The sequence below is a fragment of the Opisthorchis viverrini genome, assembly GCF_000715545.1.
Source record: "Opisthorchis viverrini unplaced genomic scaffold opera_v5_8, whole genome shotgun sequence".
In the NCBI taxonomy this organism is placed as follows: Eukaryota; Metazoa; Platyhelminthes; class Trematoda; order Opisthorchiida; family Opisthorchiidae; genus Opisthorchis; species Opisthorchis viverrini.
Window position 1 is genome coordinate 4,139,974 of NW_008751664.1, and position 13,590 is coordinate 4,153,563.

The 13,590-nt window shown below is 44.5% G+C and overlaps 1 protein-coding gene across 1 annotated transcript in view; it reads right to left on the bottom strand.

The window, feature by feature from the left end:
* T265_00834 (hypothetical protein) overlaps nt 1–13,590 on the bottom strand; it is a gene marked incomplete at both ends in the record, with an annotated part of 48,436 nt that overhangs the window by 16,740 nt on the left and 18,106 nt on the right. Inside the window, 3 exons of the mRNA XM_009164706.1 lie at nt 2,156–2,456; nt 4,672–4,886; nt 8,495–8,666. Of these exons, the coding sequence (XP_009162970.1) occupies nt 2,156–2,456; nt 4,672–4,886; nt 8,495–8,666 (688 nt within the window). The remainder of the gene's footprint in view (nt 1–2,155; nt 2,457–4,671; nt 4,887–8,494; nt 8,667–13,590) is intronic.

Genomic DNA, 13,590 nt, shown 5'->3' on the forward strand with positions numbered 1-13,590 from the left:
GTGACGGACGGTCCGGTCAATACGTGACGGCTACCTACCGCCATCTTCCCTAAATCGTTCCGGGTCACTTTTCTCAGATGAGCGGAACATCAGAAGCAGGTCCGGTCAATACGTGACGGCTACCTACCGCCATCTTCCCTAAATCGTTCCGGGTCACTTTTCTCAGATGAGCGGAACCAACATCAGAAGCATTGTATCGCCAGAGTTTTAAGCGACACAACAAGGATAAGGAAAGGTTAAGATCTTGTGTACACATTTACTTCTCTCAGTTGCGTTGGTGGCTTATAATCCGTATACTTTCAGAAACTGATAAATTAAAATACTGTTTGTGGTCACTCGAGTTTGGGTTTAGGATATTCGTTGAGTGGAGTGGTTGACAAAACACAACTTTGGAGGGATCGATCATTTTCAGCTAGCAAGTCAGTGTGTTCTGTGTTACATGACCAGTGCTCACATCCCACCCGAAGCAATTTGACCTATTTTCCCGCCTGTCTGATCAGTTCGTAACGCTATCTGGTCTGAAATCGGCCGACCCAGTCATACGCTGGAAGATGTCTCAGTCCAACGTGCACTCTTCACGCGTTACCAACCCACAACACCTTAGTTTGGCAATCCACATGCATGTCAGTTATTCCCGCGTTCGGCGGGGTTCATGAACCTCACCCTCGCCTGCTTTCTCATTATGCGGGATTGCTTGTTCGAATACTGAAGTCGTGTATTAAAACTATCCTAATTTGACGTCTGAATCGAGTCCAACAAGGTGGTAGGTAGTTGATAACCTTGTCCCTAACAAGTTATTCTCAGACTCACTCAGAGCATCTGGATGAAAGAGCTGGTTCACCAGCATGCGACACACCAAAGCGGGGATGAAATCTTGGATAGAACGACATATTTATGGTCTACGTTAAATGGACTGAAGTCTGTAGCCTGTCACATTCAGTTCCATCAGTATCAAATTTGACCACCTAGTGCCATTATGTTCGAGGGCTTTGTTATAGTAACATCGCAAAACTTCATTGTATATCGAAGAACCGACTTATCAATAAGGGTGCTATGTGATAGAGTAAAGCACTTTCAGAACGTTCCGCCCAAACATGAAAGATGATACATCAGCAGTTTCGCACCATGAGCTCCTTTCGGCACATTGTGGCAAGCCACTCCTAACAGCAATAACAATTTCACTCAAGTTGAAAAGGCTGTATATCAATTTGGTTTACACAGGAGATTCAAATGAATCCCATCTGAATCTCTCACTTATAATGTTCCTCTCCAACTTGATATTCTGCGCCAGGCCGTCTCGTGTTTTAGTTGATACAATATTCGAGATGTCGCAATACATTGTATAGACGTGACACGTTACTCATGCAAATTACTCGCGCCATTCCGGTTTCAGTAGAACATGAGAATGACGGAAACTCGGGGGCTGCGTCTGACACATGAGCCCAAAGAAGAACGAAAGCGATCATCGGCTGCCGAAGTTTTCAACAAACTTACGGGCAATATGTTCCGTCAATACAATGGCATTTTAGCTTCCAATTCGTTCAGTTATTCTGCAGCCTATTTAAAACCTGACTGGTGTGGGTATATTAACAGCGATACACAGATAGCCACCTCTGCTAGTTTAACATCACCAGAGCACAGCCTGTTTTCGTCAAACGCTATGAATAAAGTGACAGAAATACTACAGGAGTGATACCACAGTCAAGCTTATTGTACCGCCCGCATGCGGTTTAAATTTGTTGCTACCGGCGTCAGCTGTAACATTTTCTGACATTTTAACTTCAAGATGAAAGTTTCAGTGCACAGTGCTCTCTATGCTAGCACTGTGGTGAATATATTTTAAATAACGATTTCACATTGTCGAGCAAAAATAAAATGAAGCGTTGGCAGTATGGAATCGTCAAATGCAGTGCGGTACAAACTAGAGAAGAGAAGGGAGATGGAAGAATGGCTGCGTTTGTACATGCTTAGATAAAAGCGCTTCTTTTATAATTTTTAGCGATGAAACGAGGGGAAAGAGAATGACGTTTACCACCGCCTTAATCTTGTCCAAAGTGAGAAACAACAGAAGCGTTTCTACTATCATAAGACAACACAACATGGTTCATAAAAGACACGTTAAAGTAGTTAAGCAAAGCGGGGAGATCATACATACCATGGTTCACTGTCCAGTGACTTGCCCTCTTGTTTCAACCATTCATGCAGCCAAATTGTCGTACTCGCAGGCGGGTCGACTTGGACAAGTCTAGAGGCTGTGAGAAGTGTATCTGCTAACAGCGTATCGGTGCGAGCCACAAAACTTGTGTGTCCTTTCACAGGGCAATCGGCATTGATGTAGGCGACAGCTCGCCGTCCCAATTCTAAAGACCGCTGCTCAACTTCATGCGTGGATCCCAATAAAGAAAGTTCCTCGCCGTCCCAGCTTGCCAGAACGATTGTTCGACGAGGACGGAAGCCTGATTTCGGACAGGATTCAGAAAACACTTTTGCTAGGACTCGAAGGCAGAATTGCATAAAACACCAAGTTGAAGTCCATGGAAGTACACAGTGAACTCCCACATATGCTAAAGTTCCTATCCACACACTGTCGTTCATAGGACGGATTCACGATATTAGCGCGTAACTCATGACAGCTTCTGGAAAGATACCTCATTTGTGCACCACAGACTGGCCTCCTTCTTATGGAGAGATATTGACCGAATTTCAGCACCAATAGTGACAGGTATCAAATGTATGCAAGATCCAGTCTCATCGCTGACAAACGTACTATGGGAGAGCACGATTACGATGTTGGATACTCATCAAAAGTTAACCACTAGCATAAACACTATTCAAGAGATACTTCACCATGACAATTTACATGTATACTCAGTAATCTGACAGGTTTTTCCCAACTGTTGAGAGCTGGAAGGTTGTTGATATTATTGGGTATCTTCGTGCTACATTAAAAACCAGGCCAGTACTGACCGTTATGCGGTGGCGGTCTGGTATTGTGTCCATATACATTAACTTCAGACTCCCATCCAGACAGTGCACTGAACTAGCCAATCCCGAGCCTAACGAATACTCGCACAAGACGCAGTGGATCACGTGCAGCGTACCGCACCATGTGGCCTATTTAAAGTGTGAAAAAGCCGTCGCAAACACGACTGGAACGTGCTTTGAAGGTGTAGCTCAGTAATGCAGAAAACGTTTTGACATACATACACATCCAATGCGACCGGATTTCTCGACCGATCACTTAAAAATGCACAGAACGCAATTCAGCTGTCCTCTATGCCGCACGACTGAATACACAAACCAACACAAAACACCAGTAAGTGTAGAATCGGCCTATAATGGAAAACGATGTAAACAATCGGTGTGACAACTGATTCAAGGGTCAAACGGAAACAGAAACCACCAATCGTACAGGTGTAGTGTTCACTTATCTAATATGTTGTCCTGCGTGATGGTAAACCAATCTTCACTTTATTTTGATGAGAAGAAGCAATTCAGCGAACAGGCTAGACAAGCAACAGCGTGGGTTGGAATTTCTGCTGGTTTATTTGTACTGTACTCTCATAAGGTTGCTGAAAATTCGTCGACAGCCCACAACCGGTTTCGCCCTTCACAAACGAGAGATTCAACTGGGTTCCAGGTGAGTCTCTCGAAAAGCCAAATCAGTTCACAAGTGAGTATATATTCCGCTGGTTTGATTAAATAAATCCTAACTGCACCATAGAGAAGCCCGTCTCAAGTACTCGTTCATGTCAGCTGAGTATGCAAAGCAGTCCCACACAAAACCACTAAATATTTCTCGTGGCTACCTGCGATTATAGCGATCTATAGCTTCATACAACTAAATAACGTTCACTCGGTGATTGTAAGGCTTGCGCATCAGCTTAAAACCCAATCGCCAAGCTAAGTAGCTGCATAACTGGGTGGGGAAGTCTATATCACGGGAGGAACGTGCCCGGTCATCGGTAATTCAGGAAACCCGTCCGATGTGGCAGACTCTACGAAAGCTGTGCTAAGGAAACTCTGATCACCGTGCACTCTTGGATGAAGTAACCTCATAAATAAGGGGTCAAAGTGATCAACTGGTTAACAAAACCAACGTCCGTATCCCACCTATGAAATTCCCATACCTCAATTTAACATCATTCTTGAAAGAAGATTCGATTACCTTTTGTCCATAACACCGAAATCGACTTACGAATCCCGTTCGTTTTGTGCATGTTTCATACAGAACCACCAAGCACTGGGGGCAAGATGGTTGAAGTGGTTAGAGCGCGAATTTACTGACCGGAAGGTCCGTGGTTCGAACCCGACCGCCGCCTCTCGACTTCCCCTGTATAGGCTTGAGCAACCTTGAAGTATCTCAGCCCTCGTGTTTCCTTCGGGTGGCATGGCAGCTAGGCACCGCAAGGGTGCTACAGCTGAACAATTATATTATATTATTAAGCACGGGCAACTGTACGGACTACAAATAGTTTGGAATAGCAGGATAGCCGGTCTACGAATCAATAGAATAGAGCAACTGGTGATTGCGAGATCCGGTAAGCTGCGTGGCAGACTGCTCGGAGTCAAGTAAAACCTGGTGGTTATATTCAATGTCACCATGAGAATGTATGAAATACAGTCACCACAGCGTGATAAGCTTAAAAACAGAACATAAAATTACCGTACCTTCCTTATAGGCTGACCCTAACAGTTTTGCAAGTTGCTGCAGAATGATTGTGCCAGATCCCGGATCACAAGCACCTTGAACCCATGCATCTCGATGATTCCCAAATACTACGTAATGGTCCGATTCGTCCGTGGAACCCGGGATTATCCCAAGTACGTTTAGCAAAGGAATACGCTCCGGTGAAACGCGATTATTGACGGTGACCTTCAACATGCTGTGAATACAAAAAGAATGGAAGCATATACTTGCAAGGTCGACCGGGGCGAATGCAAATGATAATGCTCCAAGAATTAGTTGTGGGTGATCGTACACTCACATCAATGTCGATTGAACAGTCTTCCTCCTGTAGTCGTGCAGTGATTTTGGTGAATCTACACCAAAGGAAGGAAGCACGGACTCAAGTTTCGCTGTTATTAAAGCTCATCAGCAGTGCATACATAACCTTGTCCGTGCATGGTTTTGAATTCCTCAGGTCTACGATGCGAGGCGAGCGTGTCACCACTGCTCCACCAGCGCACGTTGGAGGCATCTGAGTTTTCACGTCTGAACAGGCGAACACTCGTCAGTACATGAGCGACACATCGTAATGAATTTTAGTGTACAAAGCACAAATATGGCTGGACGTATGCCGATCGGTGCATGACTGAGGTGCAAAAGGTTACGTGCTAAGGCATCCTGGAATCGACATGTGACAACAAAACAAATGCTTTCCACTAGCAAGCAGTTTAAACCAATACATAAAAAACACCGCTTTGGAAAAAGGTGTCGTGTGTCGAAGAGAGAGCAACCCAAATCGAATGTGCACTACGGACCGGTAATCTGGCTTGCAGACGCTTTGCCTCAAGGTCATTCGAGCGCTGTTGGCTTGTGGACGGAAATATATCGTTCTGTTGCGCCGGATAAAGGAGTTAGCAGTCGTGCGTCCATCGCGTCACTGATGCTGTTGCGCCGGATAAAGGAGTTAGCAGTCGTCCATCGTGTCACTGATGCAGAAGGTACATGGCGATCCTGTTCCATATCAGATATTCAATGCTTATCGCCCTACAACATTCAGTCATTGCATTCAGGTGATCATGACAAACTTTCTCAATTAAAAGTATTAGTTGAAGAGTAACTGAGACAAAGCGGAAAGGCATCAGACCAGAACCATACGACTTATTCAAACCGTCAAAAGTCGCACCTGACTCGTCAGGTTTGTGTGGCAAGTGCCAGGTTACATGGATGTACACCCACTCCGATGAGCGATATGTTCCAAGGACGACTGGATTCCACTTATCTTTGATGGGACACTAGCGTAAGATTTGGGCGCGTGACCCATGAAATTTGTCTCAAGTACTCGTTGTTAAGAAGACAAGGGATATCTGATCCAGTAAGAATGAACCACCCAGTAATTACGATGCAGGACAAGATGAGTGCAAGGGCCAGAGCAGTTTCAAAAGATTATTTAAAGGTCCATTTGAACGTACTGAAGAAGCGAAAACGAACCGAAGCCTGACAGAGTGAACGTCCAAGCAAGATCGAAGTAAGCAATGAGAGAACTGATTTTACCCTCTGGCAATCAGCTCCTTTTAACGCACAGTAATCTCTCGTTACCTCGAAAACCGACGACTTTGATGGTACAGAATGTTTTTCATTGTAGTTCCCTCAAGAATAAGAACTATCAAACTGACTAACATGAATGGCTCAAGGCTATTTCCAGTTCACTTAGCCTGAGATTAGATTCGGTCATACCCTTTGATTCAAAATGATGACGTAGTTTGACGGTTTAGATAACACAATTGAAAGATGGAAGATGATTGATACATACGTCAACCTACCTCATCGGCGACGCACCGATGACAAACAGAATACTAAATTTTACAGGCTGCACAGAGTGGATAGGGACGGATTGTTCAATAAACAGATTAACATCTACACGACTGCAGATTTTCTTACTACCGGAAGTGAACATGATACAGACGAGTGAGTTCATTGGTAAATGGTTTGCCGCAGCTTCGCAGCACAGTCGAGCAGTATTCATATTTTGCTTTTGGCTAGTGTGGTACATCTGTATGGTCAAATCATATGGGCACCCAAGTGGCCACTCAACGATTAAACCAGATGAGGACAACCTAAAAGGCCAACACTTCACAGACAAATTATGTGAGGAACGGTCGAAATCTACTTTGGAGCCATAAAGGTGGTACTGCACATTCTTAGTGTGTACATCTATTCGCGAGCAGTCAACAACGATCCGACGTCCCTGCTGACTTGTACGCCCATTTGGTTGTCCAACGACTAGAGGGCGCACCCTTGAACTAAAGGCTGAGTAATGCCAGGCAAAACTGATTGCACTAAACAGGTTTGGCTTAGTAGGAAAGACCGCACTAGCTGAAAATAAGGCCAAATCTAGTCGCGTCCATCATGTCAAATTAGCGTAATCACATTTTCTTAGAGAACTGCAACTAGTTGCGCTTATCCCACCCAACCACGCATTGATGTCGTCTGGTAACATTCTCAAGCCAATTGCGAAGATCGGCGAATAGATCACCAGTCACCTGACAAAAAAATAAATGAAGACGTCCGAGCTACCAATAGTGGGACACAATTCCATCGCAAGCACCAATTCTGTGGCTTATATTCGGCTACGTTCAGTATCCAAACGCGCTAGTTATTTGCAGAACTTATCACTCCTGCTTCATGCGAAGTATGTCAAACGGAGTTAACTGTAGTTCTTTGCAAAAACACACAGATGAAGTATGGAGAGGTTAGGAATTCGTGGCGTGGTGTTTATCGGTTTACTTTACTTACGGTATCACTTCCGGTTTGTTCTATGATGAAATTTTGAGAATCACTCTTGATGTAACCTTATAAATGAAGAGAATTTTCACAATGGCCACGTCCAGACACTGCAGTCCAACTTCTTTACTTTTATTCTGTTGTAGAGAGATCGGTTCCCCCAGTTGAATGATGCACAAAACAAGATACTTTCCAGATGAGAGGATAGAAATGATAGCGCAACTCATCTCCAGAGTAGACTGACCTAAGAAAATCAAACTTCATATCGAATTTCGCCTGAAAAAAGCACCTGTACATGTCTACGAAACCTAATTTCTTTGGGGATAAGATGTCCGGGAACTAACATTAGATCTCAGACACATTACACACTGTCAAGCGCATAGGTTAGACAAAGATTCAGTGATATAAGATAACTTCGCCCCATTCTGAAATGAGTAGGTGACCTTTACCAGCAAAACTGTGCACGGGTTGGCGGGGCTGTCGGGATGGATGCCTGAACACCCGGCTAAACGTCGAACGTCTGGAATACCAAGATTCTGGGATTCTAGTATTCGCGGCGCTAAGACACCACATGGCTATCAAGCTGTACTGACAGCGTGTTCGGTTATAATCCGAGATGTCACAGGACCCAGTTCATATCAAAAGAGTGAACAATTCTCCACACGATCCATCCTGTTCCAGATAACGAACATTTCAATCCCATATATTCTGCAACAAAGGAAACAGATGGACGTCGGCCCGTTCACTGAGTTCGGTAGCTCGATTGTAAACGTTTCGTCACCAGTCGAGGTGACAAAGCAATGCATAATAAACCAGTAAAGCATCGGGGTGTAGGGTTACAGTCAGAGACACTGTTTGGTCCTCCTTTTTGGGCATGAGTAATCTGACAGTATGTTAACCCTCGTATTTTGTGTGGATAGTACGGTCCCACCGCAATTATGTCACAGCTGGAAGATTTAACTGTTCATTTTTTGGCTGCAGATGTGAAAAATGGTACAATGGAGAAGTGAAAACAGCATCATCTCTCCTTTTAAATTTGATTACCTGTCATGAGACGGACCGAGGTGAGTAGCCAAGCACCCGCTCCATTCTTCAGGTAGTTCAGGCCCGGAAAGGTGGGAGAGGATGACGGCAGCATCATTGTAACTGATTGGTTGAACAGGAATCGGAGTAAGAGCTTTGCCTGGCGTCATTTCGTGAGTTTCGTAGGTATGAACTATGCAAAGTAGTATAAAAACAATTTTACAACCAAATTTCGGCCTGCTCAAAACGAAATCAAAACAGCAACCAACGTTGCCTATTAGGTATTGAGTAGACTGTTGGACACAGATTTGACCATACAAAATAGTCGTTCAAAAAAGGTCACACGTCACTGGACTTTGTGCTAACAGATAACGGCGGATTGTTTTCAATGAAGTAGGTAAGGCAGTTTGCGTACCTTAAAGTCAACCCGTTTAAATAAAACAACAACCATTCAGTTGTAACAACCTTTGGGTGCCGAGCTGCCGTACAACCCGAAGGAAGCGCCAGGGTTAAGATAGTGCCGGGTTACCCAAGCCTAGACAGAAACAGCCAGAAGCCGTGATTGAGTAGACTGTTGGACACAGATTTGACCATACAAAATAGTCGTTCAAAAAAGGTCACACGTCACTGGACTTTGTGCTAACAGATAACGGCGGATTGTTTTCAATGAAGTAGGTAAGGCAGTTTGCGTACCTTAAAGTCAACCCGTTTAAATAAAACAACAACCATTCAGTTGTAACAACCTTTGGGTGCCGAGCTGCCGTACAACCCGAAGGAAGCGCCAGGGTTAAGATAGTGCCGGGTTACCCAAGCCTAGACAGAAACAGCCTAGAAGCCGTGGTTGGGTTCGAACGACGCTTGTAGTAAATATGTTTGCGCCTTGAGAATGGAGCAATCTCGAGCTTAACTAAACCTGTCAGAAAATTAGCTAACTTATTGGAGTCAGCAGTAGATCGTTCTTCCAGCGGCCGGGGTCATGCGGTACAATCAGTGGCAGGGGGAAGAAAGATCATCCTGTGCTAAGCAAAGCATTTTCTCCCTATTTTGGGTGTAACAGAACACTTCGTGTCTTCCTCTCGGCTGTTAAAGGACACAGGGCTGGAGCCATCTGGATGCTGCTACAATCTCTTGCTGTGGTAATAGGCTCGTGGTAAAATGAAGGTCAATCCTCGATTTAAAAACTCACTTATATATGAATAGAGGAGTCTCGCTCCACTCAAAAGGAAAATACAGCAATCCGTTTGTCATGCGCCCCTGACTGCATTGACCTTCTCCCTGATATGACCGGATGAATGAGAATGCTGCCCGTGAGAGATGGGTCATAAGTATATTCGCTCAGGATGACTGGGTTTAATCAGTTCCTTTTCAAGTCACCATCATGAGAAGTTTACCAAATTGCGATATCTTTTGCCTTTACCGAAACAAACATCTCGCATTCTGAATACGGTACTGAATCCCGCAAGCAACGACCCTGCCATCCAACCTGGTAGATTAAGCAGCCGGCAACGAAGTCATTTCGTTTTTGTTCATGTCGCGCTGAATATCCTCAGTGAAGCAGGAGAAAACCTAATTAAACCTTTAGGTAGACACTTTACACCAACTTATGTGGGTTCCAACCCAAACAACCAAAGGTAGGATATATTCGAATGGTTACAGCAACGTTATACACGGTTCAAAACTACTTAATAAAGCCCATACATTGAGTACCTTGTCCTGTGTTAGTGGCTTCCTTCAATGCAGTGTGCCCTTCTTATAGCGTCACAAAAATGTAAAAATACTGCTTCTTTGTGGTGTGCACCTTTTCCTAATACCGCAGATGAGGTCCCTTCAAAAAGCAACAACTTGGTTGTCTCTGGGTCCCTGAATCCAACCCTCGTTCTACCGTTCCTCGGCATACCACGCGCTGATAGTTGTCCCAAATTTACGATCTCAAAACTCAGCCCCATTGGTTCAGCGTGCTTCAGTAATTGGGCATATTTTCGCACTACATACGCTCGTGAAATTACAGACTCTAATATCAAGAGATGCATGCAAAAACCTATCAAGATACCACTGCCACGATCGTTGGTTTGTTCCCTGAGCCGGGCAGTAGGACTGAAAACATATCAGCACCAACCGAGATGACGTCATCAATGCATTGTTAGGGGATGGATTGGAGCGTAGAGGTGCTTCAGCACAACCAACACAGTCATATATAGAAATTAGTTGAACCGAGGTAAATGAACGGCGGAGGTTTTACACAACAACTTGAGACGGGTTGTTCCATACACTTTTTGCGATAGTGAAGCGGAAAGTGATTTTCACTAAGTAATAATTGCAAAATCAAGAGCTGCTATCCAGTGAGCGAGGTACTAAGCCGGTTGTACGATGCCAGTAATTTCGCCATAAGCATGATCAAGTTGAACTTTAAGACGTCCACAAAGATTGCGTCAATATGCGTCGGCTGACTTTTAGGGTTTATATGGCAACACGCAGCTTGTACGACGTATCGGAATGAAGAACGCTCAAACGTTCTAATTTGTATGATTGGGTCGGCTGATTGTACAGACAATTTTGCGGGCAAACCATTCGATCCCACAGCGCAAAAATAAGTAACGATTCAAGTTCTCAAACTAAAGGGAAAAGTCAATATCCGAATCGAATTCCCCGAATTGAGATCGCGACTACTGTAGTCATTTTAATTCGAACCATGTGTTACTTAATTTTTGTTATGTAGTCATTTTAATTCGAACCATGTGTTACTTACATTTTTGTTAGCAGCACGTATAAAATATTGAGTCGCTCACCGAGGTCCTGACCTGTGTGCCGTGGACGCGGAACCGGAACGGAAGTCCTGCGCCAATTGTTTGATGCAGCAAACCGTACAGTGTGATAGGGTGGGCTGTGGTGGTATGGTCGAACAGCAGCAAGTCAGCGTGTGGCATCCCTTGTATAGTGACGTTTAATAAAGCCTTGACATATCTGATGCTCTCGGATGGGCAACGGTAAAGAACAATAACGTTCTACAGCATCCGGTCAACTGAGCCTACTCTGGAGAATTTCAGGCATCCGTGTCCGTCATGGTCAGCCTCAAACACGCGTAGAAGTTCGAAGACCCTAATTGTGCACAATAACCCTGTGGACCCGATCAACGCCCAGTGCGAACCCATTCGAAGGCATTAGTCACAAGTTAAGTTCGAAATAAGCAAACCGTAGCTGATTGCAAACCCCTAAAATCCTCATATCGCCAACGCGCGTAGAAGCCGCTTCGGCGAGGGAACATTTAGAGATATAACTGGCCTGCCCGACCTTCGATTTACTTGATTCATCAATTCCGAAGAGTCTTGTCGTATTACGTGCAAAGGGGATAACATGAAGCTTCACTTAACTCTTGAACGACCTGAGGATTATCGTATTATTAGTCACGGCTACTTTTTTCCAGAAACAAGCCTTCTGATTTGCTGCATGGAGTGTGACGGTTAGGTTGGTTTCGAGGGTACAAATGTGGACACGTACGCGGATGTACTTTGCGAACGCATGGGAAGCGATCATCTGCTGCATATGTGAGTGTGCGACATACACCATACACACCAAGAGCTCAATCCTCTTGTTTCTGGGGCACTTAAGTCCAGAAAAACAATTAGATCAGGCGACTGAGTATGCACTATTCACTGAGGATCAGACAGATGAATTGCACGAACTGAAAGAAGCGGTGTACTGACCGCAGTGAGTATGAAGCTAGAGACAACATGGTCGACAAAACCGATCAGAGATCTACAACGGAAATATCGATTGCAGTCAGGACACGAATAACAGGCTGCTAGCTTTGCAAATCGCATTGGAAGCAAGAAAACTTTCTGTTCAAAACCTAAGCCTCTCTCACAGCATGAGCCAAACAACGTCGGTCGCAGTTAGAGGCCGGGTTTAAACCACAAACTTTCCGGCCAGAAAATTCGCACCCTGACCAGTGAACCATCTCAGTCGCTACTGGGAGTAGTAAAGACTGAGATCTGACGAGTTATTGATCCACGTCCATGGGTTATGAGAGGGTATTCGCAATTTATTTAGTTGAGGAACTCAGCAGCAGTAAGATCTTAACCACACGCCGCTGCTAGGTTTTAAGATTATTCGTAGGCTTTTGTAGCTTTTGTAAAACATAAACGTAGAATTAGAAGATAGATCATCCATCGACTGGCTAAAGTCAATACTGCCTTAAGAGCGTCAAAACTTCCGTTTGTTGCCATAACGTAAACAACCATGCCTTGTGATGATGCCTGGAAAATTAGGAAAACCAAAATCGCCGCGAAATATGGCCGAATTGGTTGCAACATCTGGAACCATTTTCTTTTGAACATGCTTGGCCTAATTACAACTCAGTCACGGTCAAAATAGACTCGATGCTTCAAATCAGGCCAAGACGCGATTAGTACGCAAACTCCTTTGGTCTACAAGTGATCATCCACGCATTCCAGCGACAACCAACGCAGAAAATAATTGGAGAAATCGTTCACCCTCCCCCCACTCTAGAGCAGCAGAGGTCAGCTTCCTCACATTGGTCTCTCGTCCACCCTAGTTTTACTCAAAACTCAATATCAAGGGAATAGGCAAATAACTTTCACCAAAGGCAATAGGATCTCGTTTACACAAGTATAAGGAACGGGCGTTCTGTAATGGAGTAATTAAATGACGTACACGTGAAACAATCCTGTCACAACAGTTTATTGTAGTGTTAGGCTCTCAAACCGAGAGAATGAACTGAGTAGGCAAATCCATGTATGAACCGCAGCATGTGGGCATCACCAACACCAACTCGATCCACACCAGACCGAGGAAAAGTTGGACCAAAAATTTGGGTATAAAGTTTGGTTGGTCGCCATTAGAAGACAAAGTAACAGGTTGTTCTCCGCCCCCAAACATCGGTTCCCGGTGGTCTACATACAGACCTCCCGAGCCACCTGCTCGAGTGAAGAGATTAGGATATGGAATGATGGGATGCCACAACGTCATCGGAGAAATTGAATACTACCCTAGCTTTAGTAGGTTAGTTAGGCTATTTTCAAACTTACGCTGTGCTGAAGGAATTAGAAGACAAAGTAACAGGTTGTTCTCCGCCCCCAAACATCGGTTCCCGGTGGTCT